This window comes from Festucalex cinctus, chromosome 18, assembly GCF_051991245.1.
Source record: "Festucalex cinctus isolate MCC-2025b chromosome 18, RoL_Fcin_1.0, whole genome shotgun sequence".
Classification (NCBI taxonomy): Eukaryota; Metazoa; Chordata; class Actinopteri; order Syngnathiformes; family Syngnathidae; genus Festucalex; species Festucalex cinctus.
Window position 1 is genome coordinate 570419 of NC_135428.1, and position 16278 is coordinate 586696.

The 16278-nt window shown below is 40.4% G+C and overlaps 1 protein-coding gene across 2 annotated transcripts in view; it reads left to right on the forward strand.

The window, feature by feature from the left end:
* The window catches only part of LOC144005901 (rho GTPase-activating protein 26-like), a 29031-nt gene extending 13046 nt beyond the window's left edge, over positions 1 to 15985 (forward strand). For both annotated transcript variants that reach the window (XM_077504371.1, XM_077504370.1), the window contains 23 exons: positions 377 to 472; positions 2162 to 2223; positions 2303 to 2374; positions 3150 to 3251; positions 3339 to 3449; positions 3522 to 3626; positions 4359 to 4488; positions 5164 to 5264; positions 6536 to 6630; positions 6757 to 6835; positions 7460 to 7496; positions 8496 to 8561; positions 8738 to 8812; positions 9040 to 9124; positions 9854 to 9912; positions 10896 to 11001; positions 11229 to 11388; positions 12406 to 12544; positions 12632 to 12797; positions 13209 to 13235; positions 13431 to 13541; positions 13815 to 13906; positions 14026 to 15985. In XM_077504371.1, coding sequence (XP_077360497.1) covers positions 377 to 472; positions 2162 to 2223; positions 2303 to 2374; positions 3150 to 3251; positions 3339 to 3449; positions 3522 to 3626; positions 4359 to 4488; positions 5164 to 5264; positions 6536 to 6630; positions 6757 to 6835; positions 7460 to 7496; positions 8496 to 8561; positions 8738 to 8812; positions 9040 to 9124; positions 9854 to 9912; positions 10896 to 11001; positions 11229 to 11388; positions 12406 to 12544; positions 12632 to 12797; positions 13209 to 13235; positions 13431 to 13541; positions 13815 to 13906; positions 14026 to 14114 — 2165 coding nt within the window. In that variant the 3' untranslated portion in view covers positions 14115 to 15985. The remainder of the gene's footprint in view (positions 1 to 376; positions 473 to 2161; positions 2224 to 2302; positions 2375 to 3149; positions 3252 to 3338; positions 3450 to 3521; positions 3627 to 4358; positions 4489 to 5163; positions 5265 to 6535; positions 6631 to 6756; positions 6836 to 7459; positions 7497 to 8495; positions 8562 to 8737; positions 8813 to 9039; positions 9125 to 9853; positions 9913 to 10895; positions 11002 to 11228; positions 11389 to 12405; positions 12545 to 12631; positions 12798 to 13208; positions 13236 to 13430; positions 13542 to 13814; positions 13907 to 14025) is intronic.
* The last annotated feature ends 293 nt before the right edge of the window (positions 15986 to 16278 follow it).

Consider the following 16278-nt stretch of genomic DNA (forward strand, 5'->3'; position numbering starts at 1 on the left):
AATTTTTTTTTTTTTTTGAAATTGCATTTTTATTCATGAGTGACACACAAGCATCCCGTCTTGCAGGGATTTGATCATTTTTGTCATGCGGGGAGTTTGACCAAGTCCAAATGTGTCCGTCTGTTGCCGAAAAGCACTTGAAAACGATTTTTGCGCTCGACGTTTTACTGGCTGACACGCGCGTTAGCACGAGTGTTCCATGACGGACGACTTGACTTTGAGCGCTAAAAATAAAATTTCAGCTTCAACTCCCCGCTGGGATTTTATTGCAGCAGCAATTTTCAAGTACCACGCAGAAACGTTTTCAACATTGTTGTCTGGAATTCTGAATGGAATATCACTCGATTGTTGTCCTAACTCCTCCCTCTCGTGTCAGGTTTGTCGACGGCCAAGAGGAAATTTGCCGACTCTCTCAACGACTTCAAATTCCAGTGCATCGGCGACGCCGAGACGGACGACGAGATGTGCATCGGTGAGCTCGCCGATTTCAACGCTGCATCACAAGAACATTGACAACTGACAAAAGTCTTTTTGTGCCATCCAAATGTTTCTTTTTTGAAAACATTTGAGCATATTTTTGCGTGTCATCAGAGTTGTCACGGTGAGCCCGTTGCTAACCAAAACATCAGCACCGACAGAAGCACGTCGACATCGGATGCAAAATGTCGAAAGTGCATCATGAAGTCACTCCCTCAACGCTTGAAAACGCAATCCTGCTTCCATCCTCACTCGGTCGTCTCCCAAATTTTGACAGGATTCGCCCGTCCAAAACCCGGCGTGGCTTCAGTGTGACGTCACTTGACGATTTGTGTTGCTCATGTGACATACGGCAGAACGGACTGCACAGTGCTGATTACTGGAATCGTTTGCCACCACCAAAGATCGTTTTAGGCGCCACAAAAGTTGACGTTTGCCACATCTACGATGGAACACGCAAAGCATGCGGAGGAACGAAAGCCGCTGCTATTGTTTGAGATTGACAATGAATGACGTCACCGATCGTTCCATCAACTCTTTTCGGTGTGTGCGGAAACATGTGAGCAAACGGGCGACACGCCCTTGCGTGCGCGTGTGCGCGTGTGCGCACACATGCCGTCGTTTGACCGTCACACGTTCCTTATCTGGCATGAACAGCTTGCACGGCTGCACTTTTTTGGGGCTTTTCTGACACGTATACGGTCGTCAAGTAAAAAAAAAAAAAAAAGTGTTGAACGAAGACCTTCCAACAGTGAGTCAAGTCACTTGGCACAAAACTTTATTTTCTCTTAAAGACAACAAAATGTCCTAATTATATTTTTTTTGTACGCAAAAACAGGGTGTGTAGACTTTTTCTATCCGCTGTGTGACGTCGCATTATGTGAACAAAGTGAGAAAAGTGCTTCCAGTTTTCACAAAATGGATGTCAAATTCATTGTCAACTTTGTTTCATTCAAAAGGTCTCAAACGGGAAACCAAAGTTATTTTAGTCAACTAAAACGAACAAAAAAAGTCCTATTAAAAACAAAACAACAAAATAAAATAAAAATGCTTTTTAAAAAATGAAAACTAACTAAAATGTTTACAAAACGAACTCTACTTATAGCAAAAATGTCTATGGTAATTTTTAATGGGATTTTAAGTAGATTAATAAAGAACGTCTGAAAGTGTGCAGCCAATAGAAAAGCACCAAAAGATGACATCACTGGTGTTTTTTTTATTTTTTATTTAAATATTGTGTACAAGTAATATACAATATAAAAACAAACTCAAACGAATACTGAAACTAACCTAAAAGTAAGCGTTTATTAAGTAATTCTAACAGAACCACCCAGAAAACTCATTAAATTTAAGTCTATGAAAAAAAAAAAAGAAAACTCAAAACTAACTAAAATGAAAATTCCGAAACTCTAATAATAATCCTGAATTGCAGTCATTGCCACACGTGACGTGACGACTTTGGCGTCGGTCGTAAGCCTTGAAAATGAAAAAAACTCTGCACACACTTTCTGTTCCTTTCGATCTCAACTTGTGACTGATTGAGTGACGAAGCTGCGATTTTGAAACAAGGTTGAAAACGACTCGAAAGGCGAATGCGCTCGCAGACTTTTGAGTGCGTTTGCCGCTTTTGACGGTCCGAGAGACCAAAAACGTTGTCTCATTTTGCACCCTTTTCCTCCCCCAGCCAAATCGCTTCAGGAATTTGCAGCTGTTTTACAAAACCTGGAAGATGAGCGCACGCGGATGGTAACTCGGACACTTTGTCATCCGCAGCGGTTTTCATCCATGATGCGTCCTCCTCATCAGTGCTTTATTTTTCTTTCAGATTGAAAACGCCAACGAGGTGCTGATCACGCCTCTGGAGAGGTTCAGGAAGGAGCAGATCAGCGCAGCCAAAGTAAGTCAACCTCGCCAGGCAACAATAAAAACTTGCATCAGCGGCCGTCACGTTGGTCCCAATATGGCGGCAGGTGACGCTCTGATTGCATCCCGGCGGGCGGATTAAGGAGCCGCCGCGGCTCGTAATCTCGGCCATGGGTGAGCGCTAATCCCAGTTTGGCCCCAAACGGGAGTCGGTGACCTCTTTGCCCGACAAACGCCGCTCGCCTTGCCCACTTGACAACAAGTTTCAGTTCACACACGCTGGACTTGTTTTGTCCTCCGCGATTTGCAGCAGGATTCTGCTCAGGGTTGTTTTTATGCTGGATTACAGCAAGAGCGATTTCCATGCACTGGCCTTGTTGGACATGGGATGAAAAGTTGACTGCCGCTTTGTCAGCAGCATGTTTGCTTGTTCAGGGAGTGACAAAATATTGCCCCCTGCTGGCTGATGTTGGGAGTGCGAGTTTTGCTTCTCTTGACTCGTTTTGTTGATTTGGGCTTTCGACTTAAATTAAAACTTTGTCGTTTTCACATCATTTATCTTCCAATTGACTTCATAAGCATTCCCACGCAATTTCTCCACAAATTGCACTTGGTTTGGTTTCATCAATATTGTCTTGATTATTTTTTCTTATTTTGTACCAAAAAACAAATGATTATTCTATTCTGAGCAAATTAAATGGAATGAATATTTTCTTTCATTGCTCATTTTGGCTTATGGTGAAAAGAAAAATGTTGACGTTCTGCTTCATTTGTATGTTCAACATGCGTTTTTCTTTTTGTGTTCCCAGGAAGCCAAGAAAAAGTACGACAAAGAGACGGAAAAGTATTGCGGCGTACTGGAGAAGCACCTGAGTCTTTCGGCAAAGAAGAAAGAGTCGCACCTGCACGAGGTCACTTTTCAACTTTTTCACCAAAAACCTTCCAGCACGCGTGCGTCCGTTTTTTGATTTTGTTTGTTTTGTTGCGGGTGCGCGCAGGCGGACAATCAGGTGGATCACGTGCGTCGACATTTCTACGAGGTTTCTTTGGAGTACGTCTTCAAAGTGCAGGAGGTCCAAGAGAGGAAAATGTTTGACTTTGTGGAGCCGGTAAGAAGTTCACGACGGTGATCATCATCGTCGTCATCATCATCATCATCATCATCTTTTGCTCCCTCTCAGCTGTTGGCCTTCCTGCAAGGCCTCTTCACGTATTATCATCACGGATACGAGCTGGCAAAAGACTTCAGCCACTTCAAGACCGACTTGACCATCAGCATACAAAATGTAAGAGCGACACAAAAAACTTTATTAGTATTTGGATGCCTTACTTGAGCCAAAGTGTTGTTTTGTTTTTTCTTTTGTCACCAGGTTTTCCTCCTTTTTATTTTATTTTTTGCGTGCCGCCCGTTCATTCGGGATATTTGGTCACACTTTTTTTTTTTTCCCTCCAGACCAACAGCAGTCTTGAGTACTCAACTTTTGAGTATTCGCTAATATTTTTGGTACATAAAATCCCCGCCTAAAAAACAAAACAAAACATCATTTTAAAGACCTTTTTATCCCACTCGAGCATTTTCCCTTTTTTTCTATTTTCAATTTTCTATTCAATTGATTATCAATTAAAAGGGCTTGCAAGTACTGATATCTTGAAATCAGGCTCGATACGATACCTGGTATCGGTACTCACCTGTCCCTGATGATAGATTAGATCTATTTTTTTTTTCTTCATGTCTTTCCCTTTTTTCTTTCTTTTATACCTTCTTTTCATTTTCCCACTTTTCACTGTCTTTTCAATCTTTTGTTTTAAAATGTTTTCTTTACATTTTCCCCCCCCCCCATTTTTTTCTTTTGACCCTTCTTTCATGTATGATATTTTATTGTTCTGGATGGAATTTGGAGTTTGTATTTCTCTTTCCCCTTTTTGCCTGATGAAAGAGACTCTGACCTTATGGGATAGATTTTTCTTTTTCTTTTTTTTGTAACTATATATATTTGTTTTCTTTTTTGTATGCACAGACGCGCAATCGTTTTGAGAGCACGAGGTCGGAGGTGGAGAGTCTGATGAGGAAGATGAAGGAGAACCCGCACGAGCACAAGAGCGTCAGCCAGCACACGATGGAGGGATACTTGTACGTGCAGGAGAAGCGTACGTAAATCATCCACGTTTGCGGCGTGATCGCGATTGCTCGTCATTTGCAACGCGCTCAAATAGAGCTTGTTGATGTGTCCTTTGGAAGAAGAAGGAAAACAAATCCATCCATTTTGCGTGAACTTTCCACAAAAAAAAATCGCAGATCACATCACGACGAACAATCAGTCATCGGCTCCTCCCATAGTCGGCTGCAATCGAGGTTATTTTAGTGAAACCAAATTCAACAAACAATTTCCTTAACGAAATACAATAAAAGCGAAGATGCTTTTTTTTAAAAACAAAAACGAACTGAAACTCCATTTTATGTTTACAAAACTAACTCTAATTGAGCAAAAATGTCGTTCATTTCAGTCTTTGGTCATGAATTGAAATTATGAGCTTTTGGGGATGATTTGAAATGCGATTTTGATATGAATATGAAATATGTTTGAGAATGTGTCACACAGAAGTGACATCATCACGCAGCAGCCAATAGAAAATCACGCCAATGATGTTTTTAAATATTGTGCACAAGTATTACACATTAAAAAAGGGGAAAAAAACTAATACTGAAAGTAACTAAAACTAATAAAAGCTAACAGAACCAATCTGAAAACTAACAAAATGTAAAAAACAAAACTCCAAATGAAATGGTTAACAGTGATGTCATTTTGTGTGTGTTAAATTCAGGCCCTTTTGTTTCGACCTGGGTGAAGTATTACTGCACGTACCACCGGGAGCCAAAGCGGGTCACCATGATCCTGTTTGACCCCAAATCGGGGGGCAAAACGGTGAGTACCGGAATCTTCCCAGACCGCTTCATCTGCACTTTGTTGTCGCCGTCAACTTCAAATTCAAACTCATCCAGACGTTTTGCTTGCACGCAGTCATACACGCAGGGAACAAACCAACAAAATTTGTGGTCCCGTGAGCACAGAATTGTACAGCATGTGCGTACGCAGCCGCGACTGGTCAAGTTGAGGCTTGTTGCTCTGTGTGGGGAAAGCGCAACGCTCGCTTGTGGAGGAAGAAACGAGTTGAAGCAGGTGACGGATTGACAAAAAGTCGTCTGTTGCGTAACGCTCGCATTTGAGCGGCGGGAAATAAAACGGAGACGTCGACTTTCGCACGTGACGCTCGCTTGCTTCTTCCAGCACTTGACAACACGATTTCACTATTTCTTTGCTTCCAAACATTCGATTTTTTTTGGAACATATTTTCTTCAATATTTGTCTAAAAATATTTTCAAAAAGATGAAAGGAAGACAAAGATTCAAAAAAGGATTAACATGAAGAAGGTTCAAATGTAGGAATGTGAGATTTACACTGTTCAAATTTCAAATTTAGTCTAGTTATTATTATTTTCTTATTACTTTTATTTGTTTTTAAATTATTTTGCATTTATTTCTTTATATCACTTGTATTTTCAGTATATTATTGACTGTTTTTTTTTTATGTTTATCGTTGTTATTTTACTAGATTTTATGTGTATGATTTGGTGCGGATCTCAACGTGCAGCAGTTTTGGAAACGATTGTTTATAAAATGTGCAACAGAAATCAAGTGTATTGCATCATGTATTTCAATGGCTGTAAATCGAGCAAACGTGAGAAAAAACAAAACATGTTCCGTCATCTGACATGTGAATGCCACAACACAGGAAACATAAAAGCGTTGAGGGAATTTCCACGCCACAACCTCCTCCTCCTCCTCTTCCTCCTGCTGCTCGATTTTGGAGCATAAAAAACACGCTGAGCATTGTTAGCGTTCACGTGAGCTTTTTTGGGGATCGCTTCAAGTGAGCTTGACGTGCATAAAATAAACCCGCTTGAAAGAGAAATCACATCAAAATGTGCAAGTTTGCAACAATTTGAAAATGGCGTCGTTTGGGCCATCATATCGCAAATTTAATGTCGTAAATATCTGAGGTTCTTCTGCCTAAATTTGTGATTTTTTTTTTTCTCAGAATATTACTTCTCTCTTGATTAAAATTAGACATATGTTAAAATACAAGAAAAGAGTTGATAGAAATAAGTGAACTTTTGTGGGTGTTTTGTGTTTGAGGGCGACGAGGAGAACTTCATCCTCAAGTCGTGCACGAGGAGGAAAACCGACTCCATTGAGAAAAGATTTTGTTTTGACGTGGAGGCTGTGGACAGGTGAGCCCAATTGCAGCAAACAAAGTGTACACAAGGGGGCGCCACTACTCCAATTCTTCACACGGTTGACGCTCCCTGAAGTGTTTTGGTTTCAGCCTGTCAGGAGATTTTCTTGCTTGTCTTCAGGCCGGGAATGATGACCATGCAGGCGCTGTCGGAGGACGAGCGCAGGTTGTGGATGGAGGCCATGGATGGGAGGGAGCCGGTACGTTGCCACGGTTACGCTCCTACGCCACAAACAACACGCAGCCGTACTCAAAGTTCAGAACCCGACGCGGACCAAACGCACGACAGACGACAGACGAGCATCTGCCGTCTATTAGCTGGGAGATGAAATATGTTTGCACACATATTTGCAAAAATGTCATCAAATGAATGGAAATGTCCAACGATGGCAGCGTATCGGCCTGATACAATCCTGGTGTCGATACTCGCCCGTCACGAGTTGAGTTTTTAAACTCTTGCTCTCGTTTCCACCCCAGTTGGTGCGTGCTACTGTTTTGCTTGGCAACAGAGTTCAAATGGGCTGGAAACGAGAGCATAGTAACAATTTATTTCCGGATTTAAAAAAACAAACATTTTTTTGATTCTTCATGATGGAAATTGAAGTTATTTTGTCAAAGTATTTTTTCTTTTTCAGCTGCTATACTTGCACTCGCGCATTTCAATTTGAGTTTGTCAGCTTTCCGTTTCCACGACAACTGAAGTGAAGAAGCTCGACATGTGACATTTTTGTCGCTGAGCATTTCGGGACCTTTCGTGTCCAATTGAAAGCCTCGCACACTTTTCCACTGCATCTCATCTTTTTTTTATACTTTTTTATTTGCAGGTGTACAATCTCAACAAGGACAACCAGACGGAAGGAAGTAAGTTGCGACTGAAAATGAATGATGACATCACAACAACAAAAAAACACTTTCTAATAACTACCCGTTATAACTAGTTAATAGAGCATTAGTAAACTGTTAATGACTTATTAAATGTTTGTTAACTCTTTGTTTTAAAATGATGTGTAAAAATGTCATTATGAAACTGTTAGTTCTTGAGCTCTAAATGACTTGTTAACTGTATATTAATTATTCATAACTCTATTTTATCAATGAGTAATACATGGTTAACAAGCTGTTAGCAAATGACTTACTAATGATTTGTTAGGTATTACTTCATAGTTTGTATAGGTTATTGCCACTATTCCTCATTTATTACCTGTTAGTAAATGTGGAATAGTTGCAACTTTACAATAACGTCACAATAACATCAATAGAGTTAATAACTCATATTCAAGTAGTAGCAGCAGTTGTTAATAGTTTGTTATACTAATACTAAACCAGTGAAACTTTGTAGAAGAGCAAATGAGTGGAAAAAGTTCAATGGGACAGAAAATTCATATTTCGGCATAATAATTTTATATTTTCAAATTCTGTACTTTCAACTTGTTCCACCTGTTTGTTGTTTGACAAAGTTTCATCGGTATTAGTAGATGGTTAACATCTACTATGTGAAGAATGAGCTCATATACAAGTGAAGTATTAGTAAGTAGCTAATTGATACTATTGTGATGTTATTGTAAAGTTGCAACTGTTCCTCATTTATTACCTGTTAATAAATGAGGAATAGCGAACACTTTACAATAATGTCCCAATAACAAAAACTATTAACTGATACTTAACAAGTCATTTATAACTCAATAACTAACAGTTTAATCATGACATATTAACTGTTTCGAGTCCTAAATATAAATCCTTAACAAACATTTAAGAAGTCATTAACAATGAATCAACTACTTATAGTTATTATAAAGTGTTAGCAATGTGGTATAAAGTTGTTTGCACGATGGATTTGATGGCTTGTTTTGTCTTCCTCAGTGGCGCATCTCGACGTGATTGGCTTCAACGTGATGAAAAAATTCATTCACGCGGTGGAGACTCGAGGTCGGATGCAACGTGACGCACGCACACACATGCAGCTTTCAAATTGGGATTGTTTTTTTGGGTTTTCAGACCAATACTCATCCGAGTACCTCAAGTACTTTTGATACATCCAATTTCCTCGCATTTGCACGAACGAATGAAAATCATGGCAGCCAATTTCCCGCCTCTTTTCTCAGGTATTGATGAGCAAGGCTTGTACAGAATCGTCGGCGTCAGCTCTCGAGTGCAGAAACTTTTGAGCCTCGCCATGGGTAAGCGCAAAAAACAAACAAAAAACACCCACACAAACACACTTTTTTTTTTCATTTGTCTTTGTGGAGACCTGCAACTTTTTTTGGACCAACCACGTGACATTCAACACGGCACCAAAAAAAAAAAAAAAAAGCCGGTTTGCTCGAAAAAGCTGTCAAGAAGAGCTGAGAAAGTCGACCAATCATCTGCATTTCTCTGAGATTCGTAACATTTTGCAACCATTCAGATCCGAAGACGTGCGCCGACGTGGAGCTGGAAAACTCCGAGTGGGAAATTAAGACCATCACCAGCGCGATCAAGCAATATCTCAGGTATTGTCGTCAGGTATCGTTTTTTTCTCCTTTGCTCTTCCAGGACTGCGGAAGGTTGATATGTTTTGTATCGCTCGGAGAGTATTTTAAATGCTACTTATTGTATTTTTAGATGTAGTGGGCGGGCACAAGAAATAATCATTACAAAGAATAATGTTTATATTCGAGTGTCTATAAGGAAACGACAGCATTTGACTTTGCATAACGATATTATTTGCAGTTGGGTTTTGAGAACGCGACATCAATAAATAATAGTAGAAATAGTTGTAAATTGCGAATGAAGGACGATTGCCTTCCTGCCTAGTGTGATGAAAAGTTTTGTTGTCATTCGGGATGTAACGATAACGTCAATATCGTCATATGAAAACTGCCACAATGCATCGTTGTCGTCATGTCACGTGATTAAAAGCAGCACATCTGTTCAAAAAAGTCGCCTTGGTTTCCAGTTGTTTGTGGCTAGTTTTTTGTGTGCATTTAAATTTTCATAAGGCATGTTTTGTCCCTTCTGTGTTTCAAATCCACACTCATGGTCAGATGAAGGGCAACGTAATATTGTGATAATTATCGGATTGCGAACCTTCATATTGTGTGGAAATTGTTCCATTCCTCGTTGCCATCACACGCGTGTAACGGAAGTGAATCCGCGTCGACGGTACACACGAGCGCACTCGCACGCTATTTGACAAGCGTCACAGGTGGAGCTGACGTTTTCCCTTCTTCTGGTTTTAGGGCGCTTCCTGCACCTCTCATGACGTATCAGTATCAGAGGAGTTTCATCAAGGCTGCCAGTGAGTTATTCCTCCTTCCAGTTACAACACTCAAACATCCACATTCAGTTCAGATCCAAACAAATCCCATTTCAAATCGTCCCCAAATGCTCATGATGCATTCGATTCGTTAGCAAAGACGATAGCCAAGGACCTTTTCCAATAATTACAGTTTTGTTTTGTTTTGTAAACATTAAATGTAGTTTCAGTTAGTTTTGTTTTTATTTTATTTTGTGAATTAAAATGTTCTTTTTTTCGTTTTTGGGACTTTTTAAGAGGCCCGACGGGTCGGCAGGCGCTCGTCTGCTTTTCATTGCTGCTCATGAACGTGACTCAAGCGCCTCCTTTTTTGTTTTTTGTTTTTTTAGCATCTCCGGCCTCTGAGAAATGTTCAAAAAGGTTCCAAGGCATCCGACAAGGGCGGATGGCTCCGCCTCTTTTCCGCTTTTACGACTTCCTTATGATGCCTTTTGGCACTTTGCTGCTATTGAGCTAAGAAAGTCCCGGAAAACCGGTTGGAAAAGTGAAGATGAACACTGCCGTGAAACAGCAAATTGTACAATAGAAATTCTTCTTTTTTTTTTTTTTTTGTAGGCTTTTGTTTACAAATTTACAGAAAAGTTCAGACTGGTTAGTTGGCTCGTTGTTTTTTTTCTCAGTTACCTGAGAAAAATGAGGCTTGAAAGTCACAAAAAAATGTTTCACTTTCACAATGCATGATTGCAGCAAGGTTATTTTACTCAACTAAAACTCCTTAAAAACAACAACTAAAATTCAAGAAACAATTTTGTTAATGAAATCAAATAAAAACAAAAATGCTTTTTAAAAAATGAAAATGAACTGGAACTACATTTTACATTTCCAAAACTAAATAAAACTAACAATAATTATGGCAAAAATGTCCTTGGTTTTCATCTTTGCGAATGATTTGAATGACGCGACGTGACGACTTTGTCGTCTTGTCTTTTATCTTTGGTTAACCCTTGACCTCCGGTGCTTTCCAGAGTTGGACAACCCCGAGGCCAGGGTGAGGGAAATCCATGCTCTGGTGCACCGACTGCCTGAGAAGAACCGGCAGATGTTGGAGATGCTCACCAAACATCTGTCCAAGTCGGTGCAAGTTGCAAAACCCCCCCCCAAAAAAAAAACCACACTCGTTTGCAGGTTTCAACATGATAAACTTGAAGAGTGAAGCTTGACAATTAGTCGGATACTCAGGAAGGTGTCAAGTTTCTTTCCGTACGGTTCTGGGAAGAAAAAGAAAAGAAATTGGGAGCAACTTTTGTTCCATTTTCTTTTTTTTTTAATGTTTGTCTTTTTTTATTTTTTCTTGCCAGCGTGGCCAATCGCCACCAGCACAACCTGATGACGGTGGCCAACCTGGGCGTGGTCTTCGGGCCCACGCTCCTGCGGCCGCAGGAAGAGACGGTGGCGGCCATCATGGACATCAAATTCCAGAACATCGTGGTGGAGATCCTCATTGAGCACCACCAGCGAGTACGCAAGCACGACATCCATTTTCGTCTCGTCATCGCCGCATTTGAGAGATTTGTTGAAAATCTCTGCTTTAATCTGCCGAGCGCCAAATGTGCTTCTAAGTGCGGCGAATGCGCGCAGCGTCGCTCATCTGTCGCCAGGCGTCGCCATGGCAACTGACACAAATCAGCAGAAGGCGAGATTTTGCTTTCCATCTCGTTTGTCTCCTGAAGGACGCACACGTTCATCACAGCGCGTGTGATGAATGGGAACGTTTCCAATCACACTTGTTACTTTTTATTATAGTGAGTCAAAACCGCATCCCGTCTTTATTTAGTCGACTATGAATGGAGCATTTTAGTCTCTATTTTAGTGCAAGAAAACATCATTTTATTCGTCAATAGTTTTAGTCAACAAAAGCTGTCGACGTTTTAGTCTCCTTTGAGTCAGGACAATCATTTTACACCAACAGATTATGTTGAACATTTTGGATGGAAAACGATTTCACATCAAATTGATGAAAAACAACTTGACACAATCAACAAGTGGCTCCATGCTAGCAGCTAGGAAGTTAGCCAGCATTAGTTGACATGAACATTATATCCGTTGGATTATTATTATTTTTTTAACCTTTCATAGTGAATCCACTTCCTGTTTGTGCATGTTACGCTTGCTGGCTGGAAATGTGAAAAGGGGTGTGTCACTGGGTCACATGACAGCATCGCTGTGACAGATTATTAGCAGAGAGGATTCTACAAAATCATTTTTGTTCATGAACCTAAATGTCCATGGATTTTAGTTCAATTTTTATCAAATGAAATACATTTTTAGTTCGTCTTCGTTAGTCACTCCCACTTATTGTTTATTAATGAGGGCTTTAGTCTAGTTTTAGTCCGGTGAAAAATGTGCGTAGACAACATTATTTTTGTTCAGTTTTGGTTGGTGAAACTATCACGAATGGGAACCCAAAAATATAACAATCAATTGTTAAGAAATGATTTTTGACAATTTGTCACATCTGTCTGTTGACTGATGCAGATGTTCAAAGACGCCGCCGGGGGCTCCAGCAACTCTCAGCTGGAGCAGACGAGCAGGAGGAAAAGCGAGGAGGGCAAAACGCCGTCCTGCATCCAACGACCTCTGACCCTCTTCCAGACGCCCACGCGATCCCTGAAAGGTCACACGCACACACATTTGACTTGCACATCAAAGTTTGTGCTCATCTGTCTGAAAAGTCCAAAAACGTCTCAAATCGCCGTTGCAGGTGAGAAGCGGAACAGCGTCGCAGCGGGCGAGCAGCAGACGTCCGTTTCGTCCAGCAGCAGCAGCGGAAGCGCAAGCGGAAGCGCAAGCGACAGCCTGACGCCCAGACGCAGCCTGACCAGCAACGACGGCGAGCACGACGCCAGGCAAGGACGGCCCAACTCGCTGTGAGTGACGCAAATTGTCTCGTCACGTACAAGAACAATGGATGAGGAGCGAGCTTATTTCCATCTTGCCAGTTTTGTGCTTCTCCAGGTTCTTTCTTATAAAGAGAAAAAAAATAAAAAATTGTTGTTCAAAGCAATTCCAAGACCATCAAAAGGCTTGCAAATGTATCAGGATGATTTTTTTGAATGCATTTCTGATGTGTTTGACATTTAAGAAGAACAAAGAAAACAATCAAGAGAAATGTGGACTAAAAGTAAATCTTAAAAAAAGAGCTTCACAAACGTCAGAAAACTGCTCCCAAGGTTGTTGTTTTTGTTTTTATCTTTATCATGACTTGTTTTCCCACAGATGACAAAAAAAAAAAAAAAAAACAGAAGCTGCTGTCATCAGTTGTCATTTTGTCTTTTCAGGTTGAAGCCCAAATCGCGGCCAGTCTGGTAAGGACGCAATTCCAACGTTTTCAATTATTACCACAATTAACGAGTCACGAATGCACAAATGTTTTTCGTTTTTCTTAAAAAAAAAATGTTGGGGTGACTTTATAGTTTTGAGGTGCCAAATGTCAATTTTGACTCACAAACTGCTGGCTCTTCTTCTTCTTCTTGTTTTTGCTGGTCCCGTTTTTGGTCCAGTGGGCCGTCGTCCAGTCCAAACTCGCCCCGCTCGCCATCCTGGCCCATGTTCTCGGCTCCGTCCAGTCCGCAGCCCGTCTCGTCGGCCTCCAGCGACTCGTCCCCAATCAGGTCGGTCGGTCGTCATCCTCATACACGGCACAATTTTTAGTTTCTTTTTGGTCAAGTTTTATATATTGAACGGTAAAACAATGATGAACGTTTTACTACCAGCGAAATAAATCAATAAAAATGAACACATTTAAAAGAGAAGGTACAAAAGTACGGGAAATTTCAATTATTGGAAGCGTACGGGTTGAAATGTGAAAGGTCGCATCCCTCGGAAGGATGATTTTTTTTTTTTTTTTTTTTTTGTGTGTCAAATGTTGTTTGTTGTGTTTGCAGTCTTTGCGGCAAGCGAGCTCGAGCACTTTACGCCTGCAAGGCCGAACACGACTCGGAACTCTCCTTCATTGCCGGCACCGTCTTCGATAACGGTCAGTCGCGTCTTTGCACGGCTCTCAAAAAAACAAAAAGAAAAAGGAGACGACAGTCGACATTTGTTCACTGTTAGAAATGCAATTATTATTTTTTGGGAATATGTTCTTTTGTGCAGTCCACACCTCCAGAGAGCCGGGCTGGCTGGAAGGAACTTTGGACGGTCGCGTGGGACTGATTCCTCACAACTACGTGGAATTTCTCTGAAGCGGAGGACGGCGGCAAAGCCGACTCGACTCGACTCGACTCGACTCGTGTGACTTGACTTGACTTGACTGGAGCTGATCGCGAGACACATCTGGAAGGGAGCCGTTGCTGCTGCTGCTGCTGTTCTTGGATTTCCTTCTGGCCCGCTTGCCAAGACGGCGACGAAACCGGGAAGACAGTCGGGATGTAACAATTTTCCAAACATCACCGTGCGATATTGAAGCTCACGATACGATCATGATCACGATATTGTGGTGAGGTTGACAACGCAAAAAAGTGACCTTAAAAATCACACACAATATTGTGCTTTTTGTACATTACAGCAAAGCGTATTAACAATACTGATAGACCAGGCCAATAATCCAGATTATTAGTAGTCAAGGAGACCGATAACCGATATTTCAAGCTGATATTCATTTGCGGCCAAATATAAAACAAAATATTTGAAACTATATTGACACATTTGAACATATTTTCATGATGTCATTTTTTAAAAATAAAAAGTGTATGGAGTTGCTATTTTTTTTTCCTCTCTAAAGTGGAAATGTAAATCGATCCATAAATGAAAAGTTTCCCATATCTCAGAGTGACAAATGCATGCGAATGGAGCTCATTGGGGTTTTTTGTTCAGGTTCGTAAAACGTTTCAAAAGAAGGGCCAAAACATGCCTTGTGAAAATTCAACTGCACAAAACAATTAGCCACCAGAGGGTGGTAGAACTACACAAATAGAAATCAAGCCGACTTTTTTTGAACATATGTTCCACTTGCAATATCGTGACATGACAACGATGATCAATTTTGGCAGTTTTCATATCGCAATCTCGCCGGTATCGTGACATCCCGAGTGTACAGTATGTGAGCTTGTTTTTTTTCCTTCTTTTTTTTTTTTTTTTGCATCTTTTGAAGTGCACTGACTGCTTGTGGAGATGTTCCCGCAGATGCTGACGACCGATTGACGCGTCCTGGCTTGTCGCAAATAAACGTTGGCTTGCGATACAGAAGCAAAAAAAAACCCCAAAAAGAAACAAGCAGGTCAAGGGCAACTTTGAAATGATTCTTCCTTCCATAAGCATGAAGGTGGACCATATTTTGAGGCCGTTTGCAGATGAGTGCCAGGTGGCCCCAGCGGGAGGTCATCCAAAGGTCAGTCAACATCCACAAGGGTCAACAATTTCACAAGATCGGATTTCCTCAAATAGTGTCTGCTCATCTGCACTTGAGCAAATAAACGCCTCTCGCCAAATAGACAAATTGATGACATTTAGTTTGGTTTTTAATCTTAAAATGAACTTTTTCTCTTCTTCTCCAATCTGCAGTTGAGTGAACAAACGGCACTTGAGAAAATAGGAAACAAGACCTTCCAAAATGTACACGATAGCTATTATTTCATCAACTTCGATTGGATTAAAACAACAACAAAAAAAAAAAAGTATTTAGAATAAATCAGCATAAGCTGCTCCAACTCCAACATGCTTCTCCGTACAAAGTTGACCTTTGCCCTCCAAAGTCTTGCGCAATCAGGGAAGTGAAAACAGAGCGTCAATGTGAAATGAGACTACTTTTTTTATTTATGAGAATTTCTTGTCATCTCCACTGAGGTCAGGTGACGTTGTACAAATATGCTTTGATACACATTTGATATCTCTTTTTTTTTTTTTTAAGTATGAAATTTTTATCTTTGTATTCTTCGCATACTAACTTAATTCTTTTATTCCAGCTTGGATTTTTTTTTCTATCATTGATGTTTATTTACAGCCTTAAAAAGTGGAATTGCAGAATGACAAATTCATGTTGCAGGACTTATTCTGGATTTTGTGTTGTTTTTTTTTGTGGGGAGCCAGAAAAATCGAATAAAATATTTCAAATATTTGTTGTGTGTGGAAGTACATATTTTACTCATACTGAAGCGATATCCAGTAAATATTTGTAAAAAGTCATTTCTTAACTAGGGATCTTTTATTGATTTATTTATTTGAAATAAGCTACTACCTCCTAGTTGCCTTGTTAGTAAGTGCTCTTAAATTTGATTGATTTAAATGTATGACCACAATAATAAATACTGATTGATTTAAAAAAAATGAGAGAGAGAGAGAGCGAGAGACTAAATAAATTACTTTTTTAAAACCGCCTTACTGTATGTACATGGTCATTTAAAAAAAATG